The sequence below is a fragment of the Oncorhynchus mykiss genome, chromosome 5, assembly GCF_013265735.2.
Source record: "Oncorhynchus mykiss isolate Arlee chromosome 5, USDA_OmykA_1.1, whole genome shotgun sequence".
In the NCBI taxonomy this organism is placed as follows: domain Eukaryota; kingdom Metazoa; phylum Chordata; class Actinopteri; order Salmoniformes; family Salmonidae; genus Oncorhynchus; species Oncorhynchus mykiss.
In genome coordinates, this window is record NC_048569.1 from 13627155 (window position 1) to 13653039 (window position 25885).

Sequence of the window (25885 nt, forward strand, 5' to 3'; positions counted from 1 at the left end):
TCTTCCTTTGATGATTATATTCAATATGGAACAATGGAAAAATTGGGGAGTGCCCTACCAGTGTTTAAATTGTCATTCCAAAACCGCCTGATGATTTTAGAATTGCCTCTTTAAAACCAAAAAGCTTTATACGATCCTTGTAGTTATTCTCATTAAGTCCAATGATTTATGCTAGTGTAGTTGGAGGGTTTTGTGTCATTCTGACTGAATGATTCAGTGTGACTGGATCAGCAATACATGAATTAGTTGAGTTATAGTAGATGACATCAGTAGAGTTACCCGGTAGGCACTGCACTATCCAATCAGAATAGCCTACAGGGAAGCTGGTTTTAAATAACAACTCATTAAATAATCTTACACCAGTATACTAAGTTAGATGTATAGACCCGTTTGATCGATTACGTGCATGGAGAGGGAATTGTATTATATTACTGATATTACTGTGATATTACTCACTATTAGTGTTGATTTGAGGAAGATAAAATAAGCCCAACCTAGAAATAACATCTTTGTATCATCTTAACTTCGCCCGCCTGCTTATTTGACCTTCTCTCCCGTCTAGCCATTCCTCAGGAGAGAAAGGAAGTCTGAAATCACTTCCTCCCCCACCTTCTGCAGAGACTAGATTGAATAGAAACAGGAAGATCTGTTCATCAACCAACTTCAATACATATACTCAGGACGCGGGCTGACTGAACAAAAATCCTAAATAAGCTCGTTACTGTCTGTACATTTGTCTGGCGTAAAATATCTGCTGCGGAAATCCCAGAGGGGTCAAATAAAGGATTTTCAAGGCCCACCCTGACAACGAAGACAAAATGGCCACCGAAAGATACTTTGTTCATCAGGGAGAAATATTATGCATTTCAGCTGATTTAAGAGAAACAGTGACCGTGAGACCTTTCAAGCCACCTCAAACCAGCAGGTTGTGGTTGGAAATACTATCTGTAGACAACATGTACTGTTGATGTGTATGACTTGAATATTTAAATGGCTGTCTGGTGGGAGCATTTTCAAATCTCTAAGTGAACTGAAAAAGTGTTAAAAAATAATAATAATTGTGCTGAAACTGCACATCACTAGAGTAGATCTTGTATGACACTGATCTAGGCTGAACTGGGCCAAACATCAAGGCTGAACTAGGCCAAACTTCAAGGCTGATCTGGGGCCAAACATCTGTCCTAAAGATGGAGGAGAAGTATTTTCTTTTGGTTACCACAATTTGAAACCCATAAAATCGCAGCCAAACTTGCCTGTGCATTAAATTCTCCCCTATAGCGGCAGCTGTCTTGAGAAAGTGGAGCATGAGATTACACTGTATGCTGTTGTTCACCAATCTGAGTGAACAGCGAAGACGCTAGCCAAAATCGATCTCTTCAAAATTAATTTATGTCCGAGCGCAATTCAAGCTGGCTTGGCAGTCTAATAAAGAAAACATTTACATTTAAACAACTATTGTTTCTAATGGGAAAACAAGGTTGCCCTTTTTTAACTGTATGTTGTTACACAGAGCTACACCAGAGTGTTATTTTTCCTGTTGAAAGGTAAAGGCCTCTCGCTGCGGGTTTCCTCGCGGAATGCTCTGGACGTCCTGTGGTCAACCTAGCCTTGTACCTTTACCGTGTCTTGGCGTGTATCGCAGCGCCACACAAACATTTAGCTTTCCTCCGGATGGGATGGTTGACGTGGGTGTCAGCGGACAAACAGAGAGGGCACCACACAGCTTGGCACTGCGAGGACCCAGTCCAACTGGTATTGGAGCATGTCCATTTTGGAACAGGCTTCATCACAGGCTTAGGCAGCCAAGCATTAAAGAGCAAATGTGAAATGAATATTCCATGTAAACATGACCACTTGGCCAGTCCAGTTGCACTGGTGCAGGTAAGCTGTTACCCCCTGGGCCACATTGTGAGGCTTTTGTGTGTAGAAGATGTGAAACTTGCCGGTAGGATGTTGGTTGGAGTACATCGGTGACATCAATCCCCCTACCCATCCATCTAGCCGTTCATTGATTTTGGCATATTAAATGTGATGGCTGAGAAGACAAGTTCATGTGAAACATACGTCAAAGTCCATATCTGCCTCGTCCTGAGGCCTCCCCAGGTGGCATATTGAACTAAGGCAACAGCGTTTACAAGGCAGTTAGCAGGGGAACTACAGCAGGAGTGATGCCATCAGCACAGTCCCCTCTTACAATCCTCCCACCACACACATACTCCTCAAGACCCTCGACCTAGAAACCCCACCAGAGCCTGGGAACGAGTGGGGGGTCGTGTGTATGTGTATGAGTGTCTCTGAGACACATTCCAATGTTTTGATCCAAGGAAGTCGTCTGTAGCCCCAGTCAAAGGTGCTTGCTCTTCTCCCCTAATGAGAAGTCCCAAGGCCATACAGAGAGACATTGAGCTTAGCAGTGCCCTCAAAGAAAAGCGAGTGTTTGGTGTTAACAAACTCTCCGCTTTTTAATCCCCCGGCGAGTGAATGGGACATCTGTGTTCCGTACTGGACTGTAGGTGGGGCGCTGGCCCTCTCTCTGAAATACTAAACAAACAAACCAATCGACGATGCCCACCGATGCCTGGCTGCCCCTGCTGATGCGCGGAACAACAGCTTCACGTTTGCCCTCTCCCTCGGTGCCAAGTTGGGCTGCGAGGTAGTGAAGGACTTCAACATGCTGGACAAAAATACATGTTTGTGTGTTTAATATACCAGTGTATATGCTTACTGTTTTCATGTCATCCTTGACATTGTTTGAATTACTCCATCCAAAACATGATATATTTTTAAGGTGAACATACTAAGTATGTTTTTATAAATTTTATTTAACTAGGCAAGTCAATTAAGAACAAATTCTTATTTACAATGACGGCCTACCCCGTCCAAACCCGGACGACGCTGGGCCAATTGTGTGCCGCCCTATGGGACTCCCAATCATGGCCGGTTGTGATACAGCCTGGAATGGAATCAGGGTCTGTAGTGACACCTCTAGCACTGAGATGCAGTGCCTTAGATCACTGTGATACAGTCTGGAATCAAACCAGGGTCTGTAGTGACACCTCTAGCACTGAGATGCAGTGCCTTCGACCACTGTGATACAGTCTGGAATCAAACCAGGGTCTGTAGTGACACCTCTAGCACTGAGATGCAGTGCCTTAGACCACTGTGAAACAGTCTGGAATCAAACCAGGGTCTGTAGTGACACCTCTAGCACTGAGATGCAGTGCCTTAGACCACTGTGATACAGTCTGGAATCAAACCAGGGTCTGTAGTGACACCTCTAGCACTGAGATGCAGTGCCTTAGACCGCTGTGATACAGTCTGGAATCAAACCAGGGTCTGTAGTGACACCTCTAGCACTGAGATGCAGTGCCTTAGACCACTGCTTCGATCGGGAGCCCATTATACGTTACATTGTATGCAGTTGGTAACTGAGGTTTTGGAAGGTTTATATTATGTGCTGGTATGTTTGTTGATCAGTAGTAGAGGATAGCTCTATGTTCCCCTGTGTAGGTGCTTTCTCTCTCTATCTGCATCCCACTCTCAAGCTCTCTCTCTCATGCTAATGAGTGCTTCAGAGCTCCATGTTGCCCTCTCAGCCAAACCCACAGAGGCAGACTCCGGTAAGTAGATACTCCTCTTTCATCTCTCCCTCCCTCTAACATAACGTCCTCTGTTGACCAACCTCACCATCAGCTCCAACCCTTTAAGTCCTTTCACCTTTTGGTGTGTCTGTGTTTGTTTGTGTTTGGGGGGAAATTTAGTCCAGTAAGAGTGAATGGGGAGCAGTATACAGTTGAAGTCGAAAGTTTCCATACACCTTAGCCAAATACATTTAAACTCAGTTTTTCACAATTCCTGACATTTAACCCTAGTAAATATTCCCTGTCTTAGGTCAGTTAAGATCACCACCTTATTTTAAGAATATGAAATGCCAGAATAATAGTAGAGATAATTATTTCTTTCTTTCATTACATTCCCAGTGGGTCAGAAGTTTGCATACACTCAATTAGTATTTGGTAGCATTGCCTTTAAATTGTTTAACTTGGGTCAAATGTTTTGGATAGCCTTCCACAAACTTCCCACAATAAATTGGGTGAATTTTGGCCCATTCCTCCTGACAGAGCTGGTGTAACTGAGTCAGGTTTGCTCGCACACACTTTTTCAGTTCTGACCAAAAATGTTCTATAGGATTGAGGTCAGGGCTTTGTGATGGCCACTCCAATACCTTGACTTTGTTGTCCTGAAGCCATTTTGCCACAACTTTGGAAGTATGCTTGGGGTCATTGTCCATTTGGAAGACCCATTTGCGACCAAGCTTTAACTTCCTGACTGATGTCTTGAGATGTTGTTTCAATATATCCACATAATTGTCCTACCTTATGATGCCATCTATTTTGTGAAGTGCATCAGTCCCTCCTGCAGCAAAGCACCCCCACAACATGATGCTGCCACCCCTGTGCTTCACGGTTGGGATGGTGTTTTTCGGCTTGCAAGCCTCCCCCTTTTCCCTCCAAACATAACGATGGTCATTCTAACCAAACAGTTAAATTTTTGTTTCATCAGACCAGAGGACATTTCTCTAAAAAGTATGATCTTTGTCCCCATGTGCAGTTGCAAACCGTAGTCTGGCTTTTTTATGGCAGTTTTGGAGCAGTGGCTTCTTCCTTGCTAAACGGCCTTTCAGGTTATGTCAATATATGACTCGTTTTACTGTGGATATAGATACTTTTGTACATCTCTAGGAGACAGAACGCGTCTCCTACCTGAGCGGTATGATGGCTGTCTGGTCCCATGGTGTTTATACTTGCGTACTATTGTTTGTACAGATGAACGTGGTACCTTCAGGCATTTGTAAATTGCTCCCAAGGATGAACCAGACTTGTGGAGGTCTACCATTTTTTTCTGAGGTTTTGGCTGATTTCTTTTGATTTTCCCATGGTGTCAAGCAAAGAGGCACTGAGTTTGAACGTGGGCCTTGAAATACATCCACAGGTACACCTCCAAGTAAACAAGGTACACCTCACCTTACTTTACTGAGAAAACGATATGGCCACAATGCAGGTTATACATCTGGGTCCTTGAGCTTGACCATTGCAGAGTTAACCCTTTACAGGATACTGGCATCCATGGGTAGCCCACTTGACAATCCTTTCCATTACCTTGTCACTGTTCTGTCCTCCTCCATCTTGCTCTTCAAACTCATTATTATTTTTCCAATGTGGTCGTTCATCTTGTACCATGCCACTTAAACGCTTGATGGAATGTCCATTTAACTAATGAACCAGCTGCAGGAGCACACCTGGGCACGTTCACCCCACAATAGGGAGTCTATGGCCATGCAAGGGGTGGGAAAGTTGGGGACTTAAGGAAGCTTTTTCACCACCCCTCAGCTTTCATCGCTTACATTAAGATGGGTGAAGGTATGTATAGCCTACAGTTTAACTTGCAGTGTCATATCACTTTAAAAAAAACTCTCATTGGGAAAGGATTGGAGGACAGAGGCTAAATGAAGGCTTCCATTGTACCCTCAGGTGCTCGTGTGCTAGTCCCACCTGGAAGGCTATGAGGAGGAGGACCTCTAGGTGTGGTTGGACAAGGCAGGTGTCATCAGCTGGAGAAGGTGATTCACCACTGCCATGGCGAACCTGAGATTTGAACCAGCGTTCTCAAAAACACAATGAACTCCACAAAGCTATGGACATTACTGAATAATAATTCTTCACTGCTAGCGTCCCATCAGAACCATGGTAGTACTTCAGGTTTCAGGAAGGTGACATCCCTGCATGATGTGAATTTAGCCTTACCGCTATAAATACTAATGTGCTTGGATTGGACATTGTTGCCCTTATTGCTGCCCTCTGCGGATCTTCAGGTTAACCTGGTGAAATGGTACAGCAGCTATCCTATTGGCTGCAAGCGATTTGGGCTTTGAATTAATCTGGTATAAACTTGAGTAAATTCCCATTTGTACAGTAATTGTGTTTTAAAACCTGCAACCTGTGGTTGCTTCGTCTGCTGCTGCTACAGATTTCCAGTCAAGTCCCGTTCTGAGGCGCTGTGAATCCAGACATTTCCCTAGTTACTGTGGAAGAGCTTTGATGCATTAGCCTCTCATGGTAGAGATTTTTGTGAATACAGAAAGCCTTGTGTGTGCCAGACAGCACCTGTGTTCCCCAACTATGCTGTTACATGGAGACACAGACTCAACCATTTACATGCTGACACACGTACTCACACACTGACTCATGTATTCTGAACAAAAATATAAACGCAATATGCAACAATTTCAAAGATTTTACTGAGTTACACTTCATATAAGGACATCTGTCAATTGAACTAAATTCATTAGGCCTTAATCTATGGATTTCACATGACTGGGAATACAGATATGCATCTGTTGGTCAGAAGTACCTTAAACGTTTTTGGGGTGCTGATCAGAAAACCAGTCAGTATCTGGTGTAATCACCATTTGCCTCATGCTGCGTGACATCTCCTTCCCATATAGTTATCAGGCTGTTGATTGTGGCCAGTGGAATGTTGTCCCACTCCTCTTCAATGACTGTTTGAGGTTGCTGGATATTGACGGGAACTGGAATAATCTGTCGTACACATCAATCCAGAGCATCCCAAACATGCTCAATGGGAGACATGTCTGGTGAGTATGCAGGCCATGGAAGAGCTGGGACATATTCAGCTTCCAGAAATTGTGTACAGATCCTTGCCACAATGGGCCGTGCATTATCATGCTGAAACATGAGGTGATAGTGGCGGATGGATGGCACAACAATGGTCCTCAGGATCTCATCACGGTATCACTGTGCATTCAAATTGCCATCGATAAATGCAATTATCCGTAGCTTATGCCTGCCCATAACCCCACAGCCACCATGTTCACAACACTGACATCAGCAAACCGCTTGCCCACACAACACCATACATGTGGTCTGCGGTTGTGAGGCCAGTTGGAAGTACCACCAAAATCTCGAATGACATTTGGTAGAGAAATTCACATTCAATTATCTGGCAACATCTCTGGTGGACATTCCTGTAGTCAGCATGGCAATTGCACGCTCCCTCAACTTGAGACATCTGCGTTGTGTGACAAAACTGTGCATAGTTTTAGAGTGGCCTTTTATTGTCCCCAGACCCTTTACCATGAGATTTGAATGAGATATTCTGCTCAGGTGCTTCCTGTTTCCGTTGATCATCCTTGAGATGTTTCTACAACTTGATTGGAGACCACCTGTGGTAAATTCAATTTATTGAACATGATTTGGAAAGGCGCACACTAAGGTCACACTGTTGACAGTGCATGTCAGAGCAAAAACCAAGCTATGAGGTCGAAGGAATTTTCCATAAAGCTCTGAGACAGGATTGTGTCGGCACAGATCTGGGGTAGCGTACCAAAAAATGTATGCAACATTGAAGGTCCCCAACAACACAATGGCCTCAATCATTCTTAAAGGGAAGATGTTTGGAACTACCAAGACTTTTCCTAGAGCTGGCCGCCTGGTCTAACTGAGCTATCCGGGGAGAAGGGTCTTGGTCAGGGAGGTGACCTTCCAGAAGAACAAACATCTGCAGCCTTCCACCAATCAGGCCTTTATGGTAGAGTGGCCAAACGGAAGCCACTCCTCAGCAAAAGGCACATAACAGTCCGCTTGGAGTTTGCCAAAAGGCACCTAAAGGACTCAGACCATGAGAAACAAGATTCCCTGGTCTGGTGAAAGCAAGATTGGCATGAACTCTTTGGCCTGAATGCCAAGTATCACGTCTGGAGGAAACCTTTGACCATCCCTACTGTGAAGCGTGGTGGCAGCATCATGCGGTGGGGATGTTTTTCAGAGGCAGGGACTGGGAGACTAGTCAGGATCGATCGAGGGAAAGATGAACAGAGCAAAGTACAGAGAGATCCTTGATGAAAACCTGCTCCAGAGCGTTCAGGACCTCAGACTAGGGTGACGGTTCACCTTCCAACGACCCTAAGCACACAGCCAAGACAACGCAGGAGTGGATTTGGGACAAGTCTCTGAATGTCCTTGAGTGGCCCAGCCAGAGCCCGGACTTGAACCCGATCAAACCTCTCTGGAGAGACCTGAAAATAGCTGTGCAGCGACGCTCCCCATTCAACCTGACTAAGGTTGAGAGGATTTGCAGAGAAGAATGGGAGAAACTCCCCAAATATAGGTATGCCATGCTTGTAGGGTAATAACCAATAAGACGTGAGGCTATAATCGCTGGCGAAGGTTCTTCAACAAAGTACTTAGTAAAGGGTCTCAATACTTATATAAATGTGATATTTCAGTTTTTTATTTTTAGTACATTTGCAAAAATTTATAAAACCTGTTTTTGCGTCATTGTGTGTAGATTAATTAGGGGAAAATACAATTTAATACATTTAATACATTTAATACATTGTAACGAAACAAAATATGGAAAAATTCAAGGGGTCTGAAGACTTTCTGAATGCACATCTTCATAATTGTTTGTACTCGTCCCCCATGGGAATCGAACCCACAACCCCTGGCATTGCAAGAGCTATGCTCTACCAACTCAGCCAAATGGGACCTATATACTCTGCATATACTGTACATGCAGACAGACACTACCATTTAAAAGTTTGGGGTCACTTAGAAATTTCCTCATTTTGAAAGAAATGCAAAAAAAATTGTCCATTAGAATAACATCAAATTGATCAGAAATACAGTGTAGACATTGTTAACTTCTTCAGGATTGCGAGACGGTTGAGCTAACGTAGGCTAATGCGATTAGCATGAGGTTGTAAGTAACAAGAAAATGTAGACATAGACATATCTGATATTGGCATAAAGCTTAAATTATTGTTAATCTAACTGCACCCTCCAATTTACAGTAGCTATTACAGTGAAATAATACAATGCTATTGTTTGAGGAGAGTGCACAGTTTTGAACATGAAAAGTTATTAATAAACAAATTAGGCACATTTGATACATTTGATTTGATACATTTTTTTTTACAGAAATGTAATTGTTCAGTGGATCAGTCTGAAGTTTTGTGCATGCACTGCTGCCATCTAGTGGCCAAAATCTAAATTGCACCTGGGCTGAAATAATACATTATGGCCTTTCTCTTGCATTTCAAAGATGATGGTACAAAGAAAATACAAAAAAACATATTTATTTTCTTTGTATTATCTTTTACCAGATGTAATGTGTTATATTCTCCTACATTCCTTTCACATTTCCACAAACTCCAAAGTGTTTCATTTCAAATGGTACCAAGAATATGCATATCCTTGCTTCAGGGCCTAGGCTACAGGCAGTTTGATTTGGGTATGTCATCCTTGTCAATGACTATTGTAGCTGGAAACGGCAGATTCTTTTTTTTATGGAATATCTACATAGGCGTACAGAGGCCCAGTATCAGCAACCATCACTCCTGTGTTCCAAAGGCACGTTGTTAGCTAATCCAAGTTTATAATTTTAAAGGCTAATTGATCATTAGAAAACCCTTTTGTAAATTTGTTAGCACAGCTGTAAACTGTTGTTCTGATTAAAAAAGCAATAATACTGGCCTTCTTTAGACTAGTTGAGTATCTGGAGCATCAGCATTTCTGGGTTTGATTACAGGCTCTAAATGACCAGAAACAAAGTACTTTCTTCTGAAACTTGTCAGTCTATTCTTGTTATGAGAAATGAAGGCTATTCCACGCAAAAAAAAATCCAAGAAACTGAAGATCTCGTACAACGCTGTGTACTACTCCCTTCACAGAACAGCACAAACTGGCCCTAACCAGAATAGAAAGAGGAGTGGGAGGCCCCGGTACACAGCTGAGCAAGAGGACAAGTACATTAGTGTCTAGTTTGAGAAACAGACGCCTCACAAGTCCTCAACTGGCAGCTTCATTAAATAGACCTGAAAAACAACAGTCTCAACGTCAACAGTGAAGAGGCGACTCCGGGACGATGGCCTTCTAGGCAGAGTTCCTCTGTCCGGTGTCTGTGTTATTTTGCCCATCTTAATATTTTCTTTTTATTGGCCAGTCCGAGATATCGCTTTTTCTTTGCAGCTCTGCCTAGAAGGCCAGCATCCTGAAGTCGCCTCTTCACTGTTGACGTTGAGACTGATGATTGACTTCATCACTACTTGTTTTTGTAAGAAGTGTTGACAAGCTGAATGCAAGGGTTTGCATGGACACCCATAAATACCCCACAAAACATGCCACCAGAGGTCTCTTCACAATCCCCAAGTCCAGAACAGACATGGGGAGCTCACAGTACTACATGGAGCCATGACTACATGGAACTCTATTCAAATCAAATCAAATTTTATTTGTCACATACACATGGTTAGCAGATGTTAATGCGAGTGTAGCGAAATGCTTGTGCTTCTAGTTCCGGCAATGCAGTAATAACAAGTAATCTAACTAACAATTCCAAAACTACTGTCTTGTACACAGTGTAAGGGGATAAAGAATAAGTACATAAGGATATATGAATGAGTGATGGTACAGAGCAGCATAGGCAAGATACAGTAGATGGTATCGAGTACAGTATATACATATGAGATGAGTATGTAAACAAAGTGGCATATTTAAAGTGGCTAGTGATACATGTATTACATAAGGATGCAGTCGATGATATAGAGTGCAGTATATACGTATGCATATGAGATGAATAATGTAGGGTAAGTAACATTATATAAGGTAGCATTGTTTAAAGTGGCTAGTGATATATTTACATAATTTCCCATCAATTCCCATTATTAAAGTGGCTGGAGTTGAGTCAGTGTCAGTGTGTTGGCAGCAGCCACTCAGTGTTAGTGGTGGCTGTTTAACAGTCTGATGGTCTTGAGAGAAGCTGTTTTTCAGTCTCTCGGTCCCAGCTTTGATGCACCTGTACTGACCTCGCCTTCTGGATGATAGCGGGGTGAACAGGCAGTGGCTCGGGTGGTTGATGTCCTTGATGATCTTTATGGCCTTCCTGTGACATCGGGTGGTGTAGGTGTCCTGGAGGGCAGGTAGTTTGCCCCCAGTGATGCGTTGTGCAGACCTCACTACCCTCTGGAGAGCCTTACGGTTGAGGGCGGAGCAGTTGCCGTACCAGGCGGTGATACAGCCCGCCAGGATGCTCTCGATTGTACATCTGTAGAAGTTTGAGTGCTTTTGGTGACAAGCCAAATTTCTTCAGCCTCCTGAGGTTGAAGAGGCGCTGCTGCGCCTTCTTCACAATGCTGTCTGTGTGAGTGGACCAATTCAGTTTGTCTGTGATGTGTATGCCGAGGAACTTAAAACTTGCTACCCTCTCCACTACTGTTCCATCGATGTGGATAGGGGGGTGTTCCCTCTGCTGTTTCCTGAAGTCCACAATCATCTCCTTAGTTTTGTTGACGTTGAGTGTGAGGTTATTTTCCTGACACCACACTCCGAGGGCCCTCACCTCCTCCCTGTAGGCCGTCTCGTCGTTGTTGGTAATCAAGCCTACCACTGTTGTGTCGTCCGCAAACTTGATGATTGAGTTGGAGGCATGCGTGGCCACGCAGTCGTGGGTGAACAGGGAGTACAGGAGAGGGCTCAGAACGCACCCTTGTGGGGCCCCAGTGTTGAGGATCAGCGGGGAGGAGATGTTGTTGCCTACCCTCACCACCTGGGGGCGGCCCGTCAGGAAGTCCCGTACCCAGTTGCACAGGGCGGGGTCGAGACCCAGGGTCTCGAGCTTGATGACGAGCTATTCCACATCAGGTAACTGATGCAAGCAGTAAAATCAGATTAAAAAATATATACAGTACCTTATGGAACGTACTCGACACACACGTACAGAGCCAGTCAAAAGTTTGGACACACCTATTCATTCAAGTTTTTTATTTTAATTTTAATATTTTCTACATTGTAGAATAATAGTGAAGACATAATACATTATTCCATTTGTTTATTTCATGGTTTAACTCAGTCTGTGAATGACTGAGTGAATTAAGCTTTGTTGTTGATTCTGTGGCATGAGGATAGCACCACAGGAAGAAAATGTTGGCAGAATCTGAAACCCAACAGAGACCAAGAGGTCTGCTTTTAGTCACCAAAAAAAGCGTTAAACAAATCAAAATATATTTTATATGTGAGCTTCTTCAAAGCAGACACCCTTTGTCTTGATGACAGCTTTGCAGACTCCTGGGGATCCCCAATAAATAGAGATACTGAGATGGCATGTGGACATTTTCATACATAGATGCTACATACCCTTTCATATGAACACAACTATGAGTGAATAATACTCAGACAGGAATATAGAAGGTCATGCATGTACACATGCAGGTTTGTGTAACATACATACCACTGCAGGTTGGTGGCACCTTAATTGGAGAGGACAGGCTTGTGGTAATGGCTGGAGCTGTATAAGTGGAATGATATCAAACACATGGTTTCTTTGTGTTTGATGCTATTTCATTTGCGCCGTACCAGCCATTATTATGAGCCGTCCTCCCCTCAGAAGCCTCCACTGATACATACACACACGTACTCACACAGTTTACTTGAGTTCCTATTGAGTCTTCGATAAGCCCAGTGACCTATCCCAGCGTCAACATTGTAAAAAAGGGATCAACACTCGATAGAGCACTCACTTCTCTAGAACAATACTTTTATGGTCAGGAGCACATCACATAAATTAAGATGGAGCAAACGTTGCTTACAATACGCCAGAGTTTCCTTAATGATCCTGAGTTATCTCCGGTATCTGCCGATGGTATTTTAAGTGACCTCTGAAATTCCGGTGAAGAAACGGTTGCTCAGTTGTCTTGGCGGGAGCGCCACATATTTTCCACATCAGTGCACCTCTGAACAATATCATAGAACCACCGTTACTGATGCAAGACTGGTCGGGGTGTTTAGAAATTGAAGGTGATTCAATGAAGATCCATATTTTAAGGAGTTAATTTTGGAGCTTGCTGTGAAGCTGTTTCCATCTTAGAATAGTTTTCCTACTCCGCGAATGTGTTTTCTTCCCTGAAGTGAGACTTAATGAGGGACTCATTGGGAATTGTGGGGCCTTCAGTCCTTCACAGTCGAGCCTAACAGCTTCACGAGGGGACACATCCCCTCTCTCCCTCCTTCCATCTCTCTCTCTATCCCTCTCTCCCTCCCATCTCTCTCTCTCTATCCCCCCTTCCTTCCTCCTTCCATCTCTCGCTCTATCCCTCCCTTCCTCCTTCCATCTCTCTCTCTATCCCTCCCTTCCTCCTTCCATCTCTCTTTCTATCCCTCTCTCCCTCCTTCCATCTCTCTCTCTATCCCTCTCTTCCTCCCATCTCTCTCTCTCTATCCCTCTCTTCCTCCCATCTCTCTCTCTCTATCCCTCCCTTCCTCCTTCCATCTCTCTCTCTATCCCTCCCTTCCTCCTTCCATCTCTCTCTCTCTATCCCTCCCTTCCTCCTTCCATCTCTCTCTCCCTTTCTCCTTTTTAAAAAAAAATGTATTTCACATTTTATTTAACCAGGTAGGCCAGTTGAGAACAAGTTCTCATTTTCAACTGCTACCTGGCCAAGAGAGCAAAGCAGTGCAACACAAACAACAACATAGCGTTACACATGGAATAAACAAACATACAGTCAATAACACAATAGAAAAGTCTATATACAGTGTGTGCAAATGTAGTAAGATTAGGGAGGTAAGGCAATAAATAGGTCATAGTGGCGAAATAATTACAATTTAGCAATTAAACACTGGAGTGATAGATGTGCAGAAGATGAATGTGCAAGTAGAGCTACTGGAGTGCAAAGGAGCAAAAAAAATAATAATATGGGGATGAGGTAGTTGGGTGGGCTATTTACAGATGGGTTATGTACAGGTGCAATGATTGGTAAGCTGCTCTGACAGCTGATGCTTAAAGTTAGTGAGGGAGATATGTCTCCAGCTTCAGTGATTTTTGCAATTCGTTCCAGTCATTGGCTGCAGAGAACTGGAAGGAAAGGCGGCCAAAGGAGGAAATATACCTGCTGGAGTGCGTGCTACGGGTGGGTGCTGCTATGGTGACCAGTGAACTGAGATAAGGCGGGGCTTTACCTAGCAAAGACTTATAGATGACCTGGGGCCAGTGGGTTTGGCGAAGAATATGAAGCGAGGGCCAGCCAACAAGAGCATACAGGTCGTAGTGGTGGGTAGTATATGGGGCTTTGGTGACAATGTGATAGACTACATCCAATTTGCTGAGTAGAGTATTGGAGGCTATTTTGTAAATGACATCGCAGAAGTCAAGGATCAGTAGGATAGTCAGTTTTACGAGGGTATGTTTGGCAGCATGAGTGAAGGATGCTTTCTTGTGAAATAGGAAGCCGATTCTAGATTTAAGTTTGGATTGGAGATGCTTAATATGAGCCTGGAAGGAGAGTTAATAGTCTAACCAGACACCTAGGTATTTGTAGTTGTCCACATATTCTAAGTCAGAACCGTCCAGAGTAGTGATGCTAGACGGGCGGGCGGGTGTGGGCAGTGATCGTTTGAAGAGCATGCGTTTAGTTTTGCATTCTCTCTCCCTCTCCAGGACACAGTACCTCATCGACGCAGAGAGTCCCCAGAACCTTATCGATGCAGAGAGTCCCCAGAACCTTATCGACGCAGAGAGTCCCCAGTACCTTATCGACGCAGAGAGTCCCCAGTACCTTATCGACGCAGAGAGTCCCCAGTACCTTATCGACGCAGAGAGGCCCCAGTACCTTATCGACGCAGAGAGGCCCTCTTACAGAATTTCCCTGCCAAGGGCGCTGTGGGACTAATTTCCAGCGTGTGTGTTGCTGTTTATGTCTGGCTGGCACTATCTAGTCTAGTTCTCCCCCTCACGTGAGAGATTTTGATCACCTCCAGCTCATGGCTTCAGCCAATCAGACTGTCCCCATGCACCCCACATTTTGCCCATGCATCCTGTGATTGGTCAGATGCTCATATCTAGCTCAGCACTGGCCAGTCGGGACCGTTGAATGCTCTTCAAAGTGTATAAATATTCCCCTGAGCTTGACGTGTGATCATGGGTGGAGTTATGTACATGGGATGTGTGCCACAAAGTAAGTTGTTGTTTAGCTTTGATTTGAATTTCACTATGTAGATATTACAATGTTATATGCTGAAGTTGTTGTTAGTATTGGCTATTATTACCTTTTAGTGTACTTTCTATGTGTAATAATTGCTATTTATGTTGCCTATTTGTATAGCCTCACTGTATGGTTATACTGTTGTTATTATTGTACTACTGGTTATTAGATGCAGTCCTGTTGTTATTATTGTACTACTGGTTATTAGATACAGTCCGGTTGTTATTATTGTACTACTGGTTATTAGATACAGTCCGGTTGTTATTATTGTACTACTGGTTATTAGATACAGTCCGGTTGTTATTATTGTACTACTGGTTATTAGATACAGTCCGGTTGTTATTATTGTACTACTGGTTATTAGATACAGTCCGGTTGTTATTATTGTACTACTGGTTATTAGATACAGTCCGGTTGTTATTATTGTACTACTGGTTATTAGATACAGTCCTGTTGTTATTATTGTACTACTGGCTATTAGATACAGTCCTGTTGTTATTATTGTACTACTGGTTATTAGATACAGTCCTGTTATTATTGTACTACTGGTTATTATTGTCTCATCTGCCCCGGAACCGTTGCCAGGTGTGACTGTGACTATTAGGTGTGACTATATTGTCTATCCAGCCCCGGCACCGTGGTCAGACACGGCTGCAATTGAGACCGGGCAGGGACCTCGGCCCCCTCTGGTCCTGAGGAGTCACCTGCTACAGAGACTGAGCCCACACCAGATATCATTCCCGATCCCCCCCCTCCGCTGTCGAGGAGTCTGGGGGAACCTTCTCCCCAACTTGGGCGGCCTATGAGATTCCTGCAGCATCGCCACACGATAGTGAGCCTATATTGCTGACTGGACCCTATTTCTCACCACCACCAGATCATCACCAGCCAAATCTACCGGGGTGACCACTAAGACATCACCCTGTGACCTGTCCCAGAGGCACGACCCATTCCTGCTCCTGGGGTCCAAGCTGATCCACCATCTGCCCTGGATTTACCAGCACTGCCTCCTAATCTGGCCCTGACCCTGGATCTTCCGTTGGTGCCTGCTCCAAGGCTTGCCCTGGGCCCTCCTCAGGTTCCTGCACTGAGAGCACATCGCGTGCCTGCTCTCCACTGCTGGGGCCTGGCCTGCCTCAGTTGGGGAGCTGCCGCCGCTGGGGGTGCTCTCCTCTCTCCTCCCAAGCAATGGACACAATGGTCGCATACACATATTTTGCAGATGTTATTGAGGGTGTAGTGAAATGTTGTTTTCCTAGCTCCAACAGTTCTAGGGGTGGCTGTTACAAATTCCCTGCCTATGACTGTTAGCAGCACCTCACAACCCTGAGCTGCACACTCCACTGCCCATCCTCTAGGACCGGAGCCTGAGAGTCTCAGGGGAACCATAAACCTGCCTCTCAAACTCACCCTGACCTATGTGTCCTGTGCCCTGATACAGTAGGTTGCTAGGGAGGTTACTAGTGGGCTGGACATCTGCCTGTCCTCTTGACTCTGCAGGTCACACTGTCAGTACTGTCAGTCACCCTCAAGCAGTGGTAGAGCGCAACATCTCTGTCTCTGCCCATCAACAACTGGACTCACTCATATCTTTGGACGTGTGGGATGGTGTGCGTGCCCAAAGTGAGTTGTGTGACATTTGTACATTGTTCTACTATTGCCTATTGTATGTTGACCCTCTGAGTTTACTGTGTTGTGTAATACTCTGCAGGTGGCATATGCAATCTATACAGTCATTTGACATACATAAGCTTACAGAATAAAGCCGTAATATATCTGTGCATTCTTTCCCTGGTGTATTCATTTGGTATGTGTGTATTCATTATCTCAGTGGTTCTGTAATGGACAGAAACAATCATTCCACTACCATTCCCAATGTACATCCCATGTTCATCTTCCTCAGTGTGTGTGTGTGTGTGTGTGTGTGTGTGTGTGAATAAAGTTCCTGTGTGTGTGTGTGAATAAAGTTCCTGTGTGTGTTAACTCTTGGGTTGCTTTATTCCCCTCTGACTGGGGGCGGTGTCAGTGAGTCACAACCCATTAAAATACGTAGAGCCAGGTCGCTGTTTTTCAGGCCCCAATACCTTATCTACACAAAAATACTCCAGTACCTTATCTACACATGAAGAGTGCCACTCAAACCAAGGTCAGCATCAGGGAGACTGAAAGGCCCTCTTTTCCACATCCTAAACATAACAGCCTGTTTCCTGGCTGGTTCCTAACCGCTCCATCTCACAAACCGTGTTGAAATCATTTGATTGAGGGCGTTTTTTGTTTCTTTTGGGGAGGGGGGTTATTGTGCCTGTCACGAATACGTCCTTTGACTGGTAGCACCACCGACCAGACTTGTCAGTCAGTGGTTTCTATGGTAATTTCACACCCATTTGTTTTGTTGTTGTACTTGTATTGTGATGTAAAACAGAGGAGAAGGAATTAGCTTTTTGTGGGGGTGGAACATTTACATAGAAAACAAGTGGTTGTGACACAACGCTGCGAGGTTGTTAAATTGTGGCCCAGAAAATAAAGTCAGTAGATTCTTAGTGTGCTGCACCCAAGCCTTTATCCACAAGTACATAGACAAAACACACATGTGAACACACCGGTATGCAAGCACTAAAAGAGGTCTTTAAACACACACACACACACACTCACACACAGGTATGCGTCCACCTGGTCTTCGATCCTCACACTGTGCAGGTGGTTCATCTCTCAGCTTTGAGGCTTATGAAACTCTTGGTGATGTATGGATTCGACCCTCCTGACCTGGACTGGCTGTCACCCTGGATATGTCTGTCTGGACGGCTGACTATGTATGAGTGTGTTGAAATCAATGATGTAAATAAACCCTGGATTGTCCAATGAGAGGCTTTGAAGCCACTGGTTGGCCATATTGGTACTCCTCAGAAGGAGCAGTCCTCCATAGGAAGTAATGGAATTCTACAGTATTTCAAATAAATGACAAAATTAGGACGAAATTACATGTATTTAGGTATTTATTTGTAAAAGTGGGGAGAGTATCATTAGTACTCTAAAAAATTACTTTAAGGAATAGGTTTTTATATACTCTATAATTTAAAGTATGTATTAAGGCGTTTGTAATATAATATACTTTTCAAAAACAAATGTAGAAATTAATACATGCATTTCTATAGCATTCAAAATCCAAAGTACCAAAATGGCTGCATGGCAGCTTCAAAACAGCGCCCCCTGGGACTCATCTAAGGTTAATACATATCATTGGTTGAACTGGCAACACATGGTCTGTCTTTCAAACACACCCAACAGAACCCCCCCCCCCCCCTCCTTTCCTGCTTGGATTGATTATGGGTGATGGATTGTTCAGCATGTGCATCTGACCCACACGTCTAACACTCACCTCCGCCTTCCCAAGACTCAGGGTTTTTAGACTTGCCAAGTCACTTGCATTTTTCTATCCAGCTGGATGTTAAGGGATGATGTGATAGTGTCTGCACGTGACGATTATCCTTCGTGTGTAGATCTATCCACATCATTGATTCATATTCACCCCTTACCTTACAAGTACTGTACTACCATGGTATTATTCACTCAACTAGCTTCTACTGTGACCTCATTTTGTCATGTACACCACAGCACATTTATCATATTTTTTTCTAACATATCTTCTCCCTCTCACTCTCGCTTAGCGCGAGGACTCCGCTCTCATATTTTGAGGCTTGATCCCAGGCCGAGCGTGTCACTGGCCCAAGCTGGAGATATGTATCGTGTGTGTGTGATGTCCCGGTGGTTTGTTGGAGAGAGGGCCCAGTCTGACAGACTGTCTGCATCCACGGTGAGAGGCATTAGTCAGAGGAACCGACCGTGCCTTTCAGCAGCTCTCCTGACTGAGATGTGCTAAATTACATTTCCTGTGTTTCATAACAGCGACTACCCAAGCTCTGACTGACGCTAGGACTTCCTGCTCAAGTCAAACATAAACACTTTTTTTGCAGTTTTTAGGTAACGTCGCCGCAGGTTTGACAATGGAGATGTTCTTTTGGCCCTGTGTAAACAAGCAGACTTTAAGGCCAGGGAATCTTTGTTTCCTGGAACGTGTTTGTGTGCATAGCTGTGTGTCAGTGTACATACAGAACATACTTGGCTTCCTTTCCTAATTTCCAAAGTCATTGTAACCATTGATAGTTGGTAGAGCTGGTAGAGCAATGCCAGGGTTAGGGTTCCATGTGGCTCAGTTGGTAGAGCAACGCCAGGATTGTAGGTTCCATTCCCACTGGGGACTGGTTTGACATTGTTTTTAATGAAAATGTATTCACTCACTACTGTGAGCTAAATGACTAAAATGTAAATAGAATAACCTTTTTTGGTTCCGGATAGAACCATTTTGGGTTCCATGCCCCTTTCCACAGAGGGTTCTACTTGCAACCAAAAAGGGTTTTTAGGGGACTGAACCCCTTTGGAGGGTACTTCCTGTATGCTATCAAATGATATATATTGTGTATTGCGTATTGCTCTCCTACAACCCACTCACCATCACTTTTAGAACACTTTCATTGCCATTTTAACCTCTGTCTTCTAGAAACAAACGAGGAGCCTCCATTAGTAGGAAAATGCATTACAAGGTTCTTTAGATACCATCATCTCAATATGGCCTTTTTCCTGTTGCTTTACTACAACCTTGCTCTTTTCCCACCATCTGACATTTGTCCAAGTCCTCAGTCTGTCTGTCCTCCTCTACCCCTCCCTCCCTCTGTCTGTCTGGCTGCCCTCCTATACCCCTCCCTCTGTCTGTCTAACTGCCCTCCTATACCCCTCCCTCTGTCTGTCTGGCTGCCCTCCTATACCCCTCCCTCTGTCTGTCTGGCTGCCCTCCTATACCCCTCCCTCTGTCTGTCTGGCTGCCCTCCTATACCCCTCCCTCTATCTGTCTGTCCTCATCTCCCTCGGTCTGGTCTGGTCTGGTCTTGTCTTGTCTTGTCTTGTCTTGTCTTGTCTTGTCTTGTCTTGTCTTGTCTTGTCTTGTCCTGTCCTGTCCTGTCCTGTCCTGTCCTGTCCTGTCCTCGTCTCCCTCCCTGTCCCCCTCTGTCTCTCTGTCTGCCCTCGTCTTCCTCCCTGCTCCCTTCTGCCTGCCTGCCCTCGTCTCCCTCCCTGTCCCTCTCTGTCTTCCCTCGTCTTCCTCCCTGCTCCCTTCTCTGTCTGTCCGTCTGTCCTCATCTCCCTGCCCCCCTTTGCCCTCTCTAGCATCTGAGAGAGGGCTTGTGATGATGTCACACAGGGACGTCTGGTCTCTATAAAAGGGGGAGCCACTGTGAAAATCTCTTAATGAAGTTGCGAAGAGCCTGAGTTGAGCTGAGCTGTGCTGACTACTTCCACCTCCATAGAAACGGATCAAGTTGGACTTGAATTTTCTCCTTAGAAAACACCAAAACATACAGGCTCACCCACATCTCCTTCAGATAGATGAGAAGATACAAGGAGATATCATTTGAAAGCAGTGAACAGCTCCTATTCTTCACATTGGTTTGATCACTGCGTCTTTCGACACTGCTAGCCCTGAGAGTGACGAGTCTAGCTGACATATTGGGAAAACTTTGTATTCATTTTTTTCCCGAACCCATGAAAATCACGTTTTCTTTGTGGACAATGATGCGACAAGCAAGCATCTCCTCGGTGGTGTTTCTATCTTGCACTGTCATGCTGGTAAGTACTTTTTAAAGTGTTTCATATGTGTGCTTTTACCACTCTCCATTCAAATTAGTGTCTTTACATCATCGGGTTCTACATACTTCACCATAAGCTCTTAAAAACTATACAATGTAATCTCTTTAATATTCAAATTGAGAAATTGCAAGTATATATTATGGTCAAATTCATTTCAAATGATGCATATTATATTGTCCATCTATTGACTGAAATAATGAGACCGGGATCTTTGAACAAATTAATAAACTCATCTCCATAGATACATTTGAATTAAGGGCTTGTTTGATACTTTTGAGCTTGATGATCTAGTCTGTGTCGCTCCAGGCTGATGTGTAACAATCATGCTCAGAAAGGTAGAAGCAGAAATGTGTCCTAACCAGATTAGAACAGGGTGCCGGTTTGAATGAAAGCATTGTTCTAAATCAAATTCCTTTGTACAATCACAGTTTAATTATTTGGATATTTGGGTACACAATCAGAGAATTTGGAGAGGAATTTGTGCTGAGTGTTAGCTGATATTTGACCTGCACACTGTAAATGAACGTATCTGAAATACCAGTAAGAGTTTTTGCTTGTGGATAACTAAGAGGACTTTAGATCTTTGGGTAACCTTATTCTAGATATACACTTGATTCCCCCATTTTTTCTCCTCCGGATATTTACTCAAGCATTGTACAATCCCTCTTCTGTGGGGGCTTCCAACACCAACGGATGCCCTTCCCCTGTGCCCTGCAGTGAACATATACACACTAACTCTCAATCCTCTCGCTGTGCTTCCCAGGTGCAGGGTGGATGCCCGCGGCAGTGCTCGTGCCCCACCTCACCGCCCTCATGCCCACCAGGTGTCAGCTGGGTGACAGACTCCTGCGGCTGCTGTAAGGTGTGTGCCAGGCAGTACAACCAGGACTGCAACCCTAGCCAGCCCTGTGACCACATCAAGGGCCTGCACTGCCACCTAGGGTCTGGAGGAGACCCGGCGACAGGACTGTGTCGAGGTAAGGGCATGGACATCGAAATGGCTTAGGGTGGGACATACTTATGCTATGATTGACATTTCCTATCCACCTTCTGATTGGCACTGATAATATTATTGACAATGCTAACTCTAATGAATATAATGATATACACAAAAGCGACAATGATTGTACAAAAATGCATTGCTCCTGTCCCAGCTGAGGCCATGGGTCGTCCCTGTGAGCTGAACGGCCGGGTCTACCAACACGGGGAGGACTTCCAGCCCAGCTGCCAGCACCAGTGCAGCTGTATGGACGGCGTGGTGGGCTGCATGCCCCTGTGCCCACACCAGGTACCACTACCAGGTTGGCACTGCTCCCGGCCCCGGCTGGCCAGGCTGCCAGGACGCTGCTGCGAGGAGTGGCTTTGTGACGATGACAACCATATCAAGGAGGACTCCAGAGAGGTGGACCACGCTCCACCTCCTTCCCCACCCCAGCACCCTGATCTTGCCAGCAATGAGCTGCTCATGGCTCCCACCCCCTGGGACTCAAGTGCTGGAGCGTCATATCAAGGTACATAATCATACTCTCTTTTTTGTAATGAAATATACATTTGTAATGTTTTGTATCAGTCAGAGGAGAATGGTGTTCCTCATGGCTCATGTTTGGCCCTCTCTTCTTACAGAGTGGATCTCCTCCCCCCAGTCCCATGCCTTACTTCCCTCAACCTGCTTCCTGCAAACCACTGATTGGTCGCCTTGCTCAGCCACGTGTGGGATGGGTGTGTCCAGCCGAGTAACCAGTAGCAACGCTGAGTGTCGGTTGGCCAGAGAGACACGACTGTGCCAGATCCGACAGTGTGATCTTGCCCTCACCCCTTCTCCCAAGGTAAGACATGGACAACGTGTGGGCACACTTTTTCAATGAGAAGAAACACAATGGTCCAGGATCATCAAATGGGAATTACACTACTATAAATTGACCACTCGACAGGTTATGGAATTGTACCATGTGTAATTCACAGCTGTCCTCCTGTCAAGCAGTGGAGGCAGCAGAGGGGAGGACAGCTCATAATAAAGGCTGGAACGGAGTTAATGAAATAGAAACCATGTGTTTGACACCATTCCACTAATTCTACTCCAGCCATTACCACGAGCCCATCCTCCCCAATTAATGTGGGCCACCAACCTCCTGTGCTGTCAGGGTGTATGTATTTTGACCTGTGACCCCATTTCTCTTACAGAAAGGGAAGAAGTGCCAACGCACAATACGTCCTCGCAAACCTGTCCGGATCAAGTTCACCGGCTGCTCTACAGCGCGCCAGTATCGTCCTCGTTCCTGTGGCTTGTGTGCCGACGGCAGCTGCTGCACTCCTTCTCTGACGCGCACGGTGAACCTTCACTTCCGCTGTCCCGGAGGCAGGCAGGACTTTACCCGTAGCGTCATGTGGATCCAGCGTTGCCGGTGCAGCCAGAGCTGCCAAAGTCAAGGGCTTGCCTCCCCGGGCTCTCTCAGTCTGCCTAACGACATCCATACCTTCTCCCACTGAGCCCCATGTCTAAACACTAGCATTTCTCGCCACAAGAACATGCCCTTGACCTGACTCTGGCCCTCACCTCTAGGGTTCACCCTTGCCCTAATCTCACTGTCTCCTTTCCTCATTCCAAAAACGTTTCCTGTTCCCTAACCCCAGGGTTTATTGCTGCCGTAGCCTCTTTACCCCAGTCTGTGTTCCTTTACCCCAGGACTCCCCCTGACCCTGTCTCCAGTCTGTGTTCCTTTACCCCAGGACTCCCCCTGACCCTGTCTCCAGTCTGTGTTCCTTTACCCCAGGACTCCTCCTGACCCTGTCTCCAGTCTGTGTTCCTTTACCCCAGGACTCCCTCTTGCCCTGTCTCCAGTCTGTGTTCCTTTACCCCAGAACTCCCCCTGCCCTGTCTCCAGTCTGTGTTCCTTTACCCCAGAACCCCCCCCCCTGCCCTGTCTCCAGTCTGTGTTCCTTTACCCCAGGACCCCCCCTGACCCTGCCTCCAGTCTGCCCTCACCCCATACAGAAGGCTCCATCAGCTGGGGGAAGGACACTGATGCGATGTAGTGAACTGTTTTACTCTTACAGCTGCCTAATTGTGTACCCAACACTTTCTCTCTCTCATTCTCTCACTGGTGGTAACTCCCCCCATAATCCAACGGTTTTGGTTTGGTCTTCACTCACACCCGAAAATCAGCACCTCCATATAACTTCAGTGATGGACTGACTGACTGAATTTAAAAGACAATTGGGGGTGCTTCTGTGTTACTGTAGTTTGGAATGGTGAATTGTACTCTGTGGGACTGTACTTATAACTACCCAATGAGAAAGGTTAGAATATCTGAATATCAGACAGGCAATCTCACAGAGACATTTGCGTAGCATCCCTTCTGACAAACGCCTTTATAGCCTTACTGCCCTTTTCACTTGTCTGTTTTGCTTGTGTTCAGTAAGTGACAGATCTGTGGGTGATTGTGTGCATTCTACAAATGACCTCTGTCAGTGGACCTCCTATCAAATTTGATGGGCAAGAATATAAATGCACCGGTGTTCATGGTTTACACTCTGAAATATGAAATATCATTGTTATAGACACAGAGGTTTTAAATGGACTTTTGTAAGTTATTCATGTTTAATTATTGTAGTGATGACTTGTAAATATGTATTTACTATACTTTGTACAGTTAGGCAATGTTGATTTGTTTGTCATTAGGTATATATGTCTGTTTCGTATTGTCTCTATCTGTACAGACTTCACTTAACGATGGAGTGACATGTTTTGGATATTACCTCCTTTTTCGAGGTGCACAGAATATAAACAATAGTGGACCGAGAATGTAATATGTTAATTTATATCACTTTATTTTGATTAATATATTCAATAAATGTCTTATAATGAAAGTGCCTCTTGTAAAAAAAAATTGCAAACGCCATGAAAATATATGTATTTCTACAAAAACAAATGTGCGTGATATTTTGTCCCCATAATTTGTGTCCCACTTTTCTGTTTACCAGTACACACACCCACACACCTAGTCTGTGATTTGGTTCGATTACTCTACAGTATTAAAGGTATTATTTTGTATAGATATCATTACTAGATATTTGTGTACAAATATGATATAGTCTCCATTGTCAATCACAAATCAGTGAATCAGATTTTTATAATGAGACCCAGAAGAGAGCCAGGTGGAACACCCTTAAGCTGACTGGGGGACGGACAGAGGAAGGTTTCAATAAGAGGACGGAGAGACCCGCCTGACAGTGTTATTTGCTGTGGAACTGTGGACTAGGGTTAAGGCCTCGGTTCAAGTTCCTGTAGGTTAGTACACAGCGCCCAGGCCCAGTTTCACATGGCAAACATTGCAGCCGTCTCATAAATACCACACACTGTATCCTTGTTTCTCAGACCCGACACTCTCCCCCGCGCTCTGTGACTAACTATCCACACTGACCTCCCCACACCATGCCGATGCATACTTGATGTCAGCCGTGATGCCAAGGATGATTACTTCTACTGCTGCCACTACTACTGCATGCCACTAATACTGCTTCCACTACTACTGCTGCCACTACTACTGCTGCCACTACTACTGCATGCCACTAATACTGCTGCCACTAATACTGCTGCCACTACTACTGCATGCCACTAATACTGCTGCCACTAATACTGCTGCCACTACTACTGCATGCCACTAATACTGCTGCCACTAATACTGCTGCCACTACTACTGCATGCCACTAATACTGCATGCCACTAATACTGCTGCCACTACTACTGCATGCCACTAATACTGCTGCCACTACTACTGCATGCCACTAATACTGCTGCCACTACTACTGCATGCCACTAATACTGCTGCCACTACTACTGCATGCCACTAATACTGCTGCCACTACTACTGCATGCCACTAATACTGCTGCCACTAATACTGCTGCCACTACTACTGCATGCCACTAATACCACCATGATTTCCACGACCTCTGCTGCAATTACTAGCATGGTACTACCCACCCATACTGCAAGAGCAACAGCATTAACAAAATATTGTAGCAGTGGTCGTAGAAATATTGGTGGTATTCACTACTGCTATGAATAAATTAAATATTTACCAGGAAACCTTAAAGTCTAACCTTAAAGTGTTGTGAGAAGAGGCACTTATGTT

The 25885-nt window shown here is 44.8% G+C and overlaps 1 protein-coding gene and 1 long non-coding RNA gene across 2 annotated transcripts in view; both read left to right on the forward strand.

Moving 5' to 3' along the window:
* The window catches only part of LOC118964562, a 31095-nt gene extending 14121 nt beyond the window's left edge, over positions 1–16974 (forward strand). The window contains exon 2 of the long non-coding RNA XR_005051642.1: positions 14512–16974. This is a non-coding gene — a long non-coding RNA (uncharacterized LOC118964562). The remainder of the gene's footprint in view (positions 1–14511) is intronic.
* A 3356-nt stretch (positions 16975–20330) lies between these two features.
* ccn1l1 (cellular communication network factor 1, like 1) lies at positions 20331–24681 on the forward strand. Its single transcript, XM_036976828.1, has 5 exons — positions 20331–20731; positions 21516–21729; positions 21907–22263; positions 22376–22578; positions 22934–24681. The coding sequence occupies exons 1-5, from the start codon at positions 20648–20650 to the stop codon at positions 23237–23239; spliced, it is 1164 nt and encodes a 387-aa protein (XP_036832723.1). The 5' UTR covers positions 20331–20647; the 3' UTR covers positions 23240–24681.
* The last annotated feature ends 1204 nt before the right edge of the window (positions 24682–25885 follow it).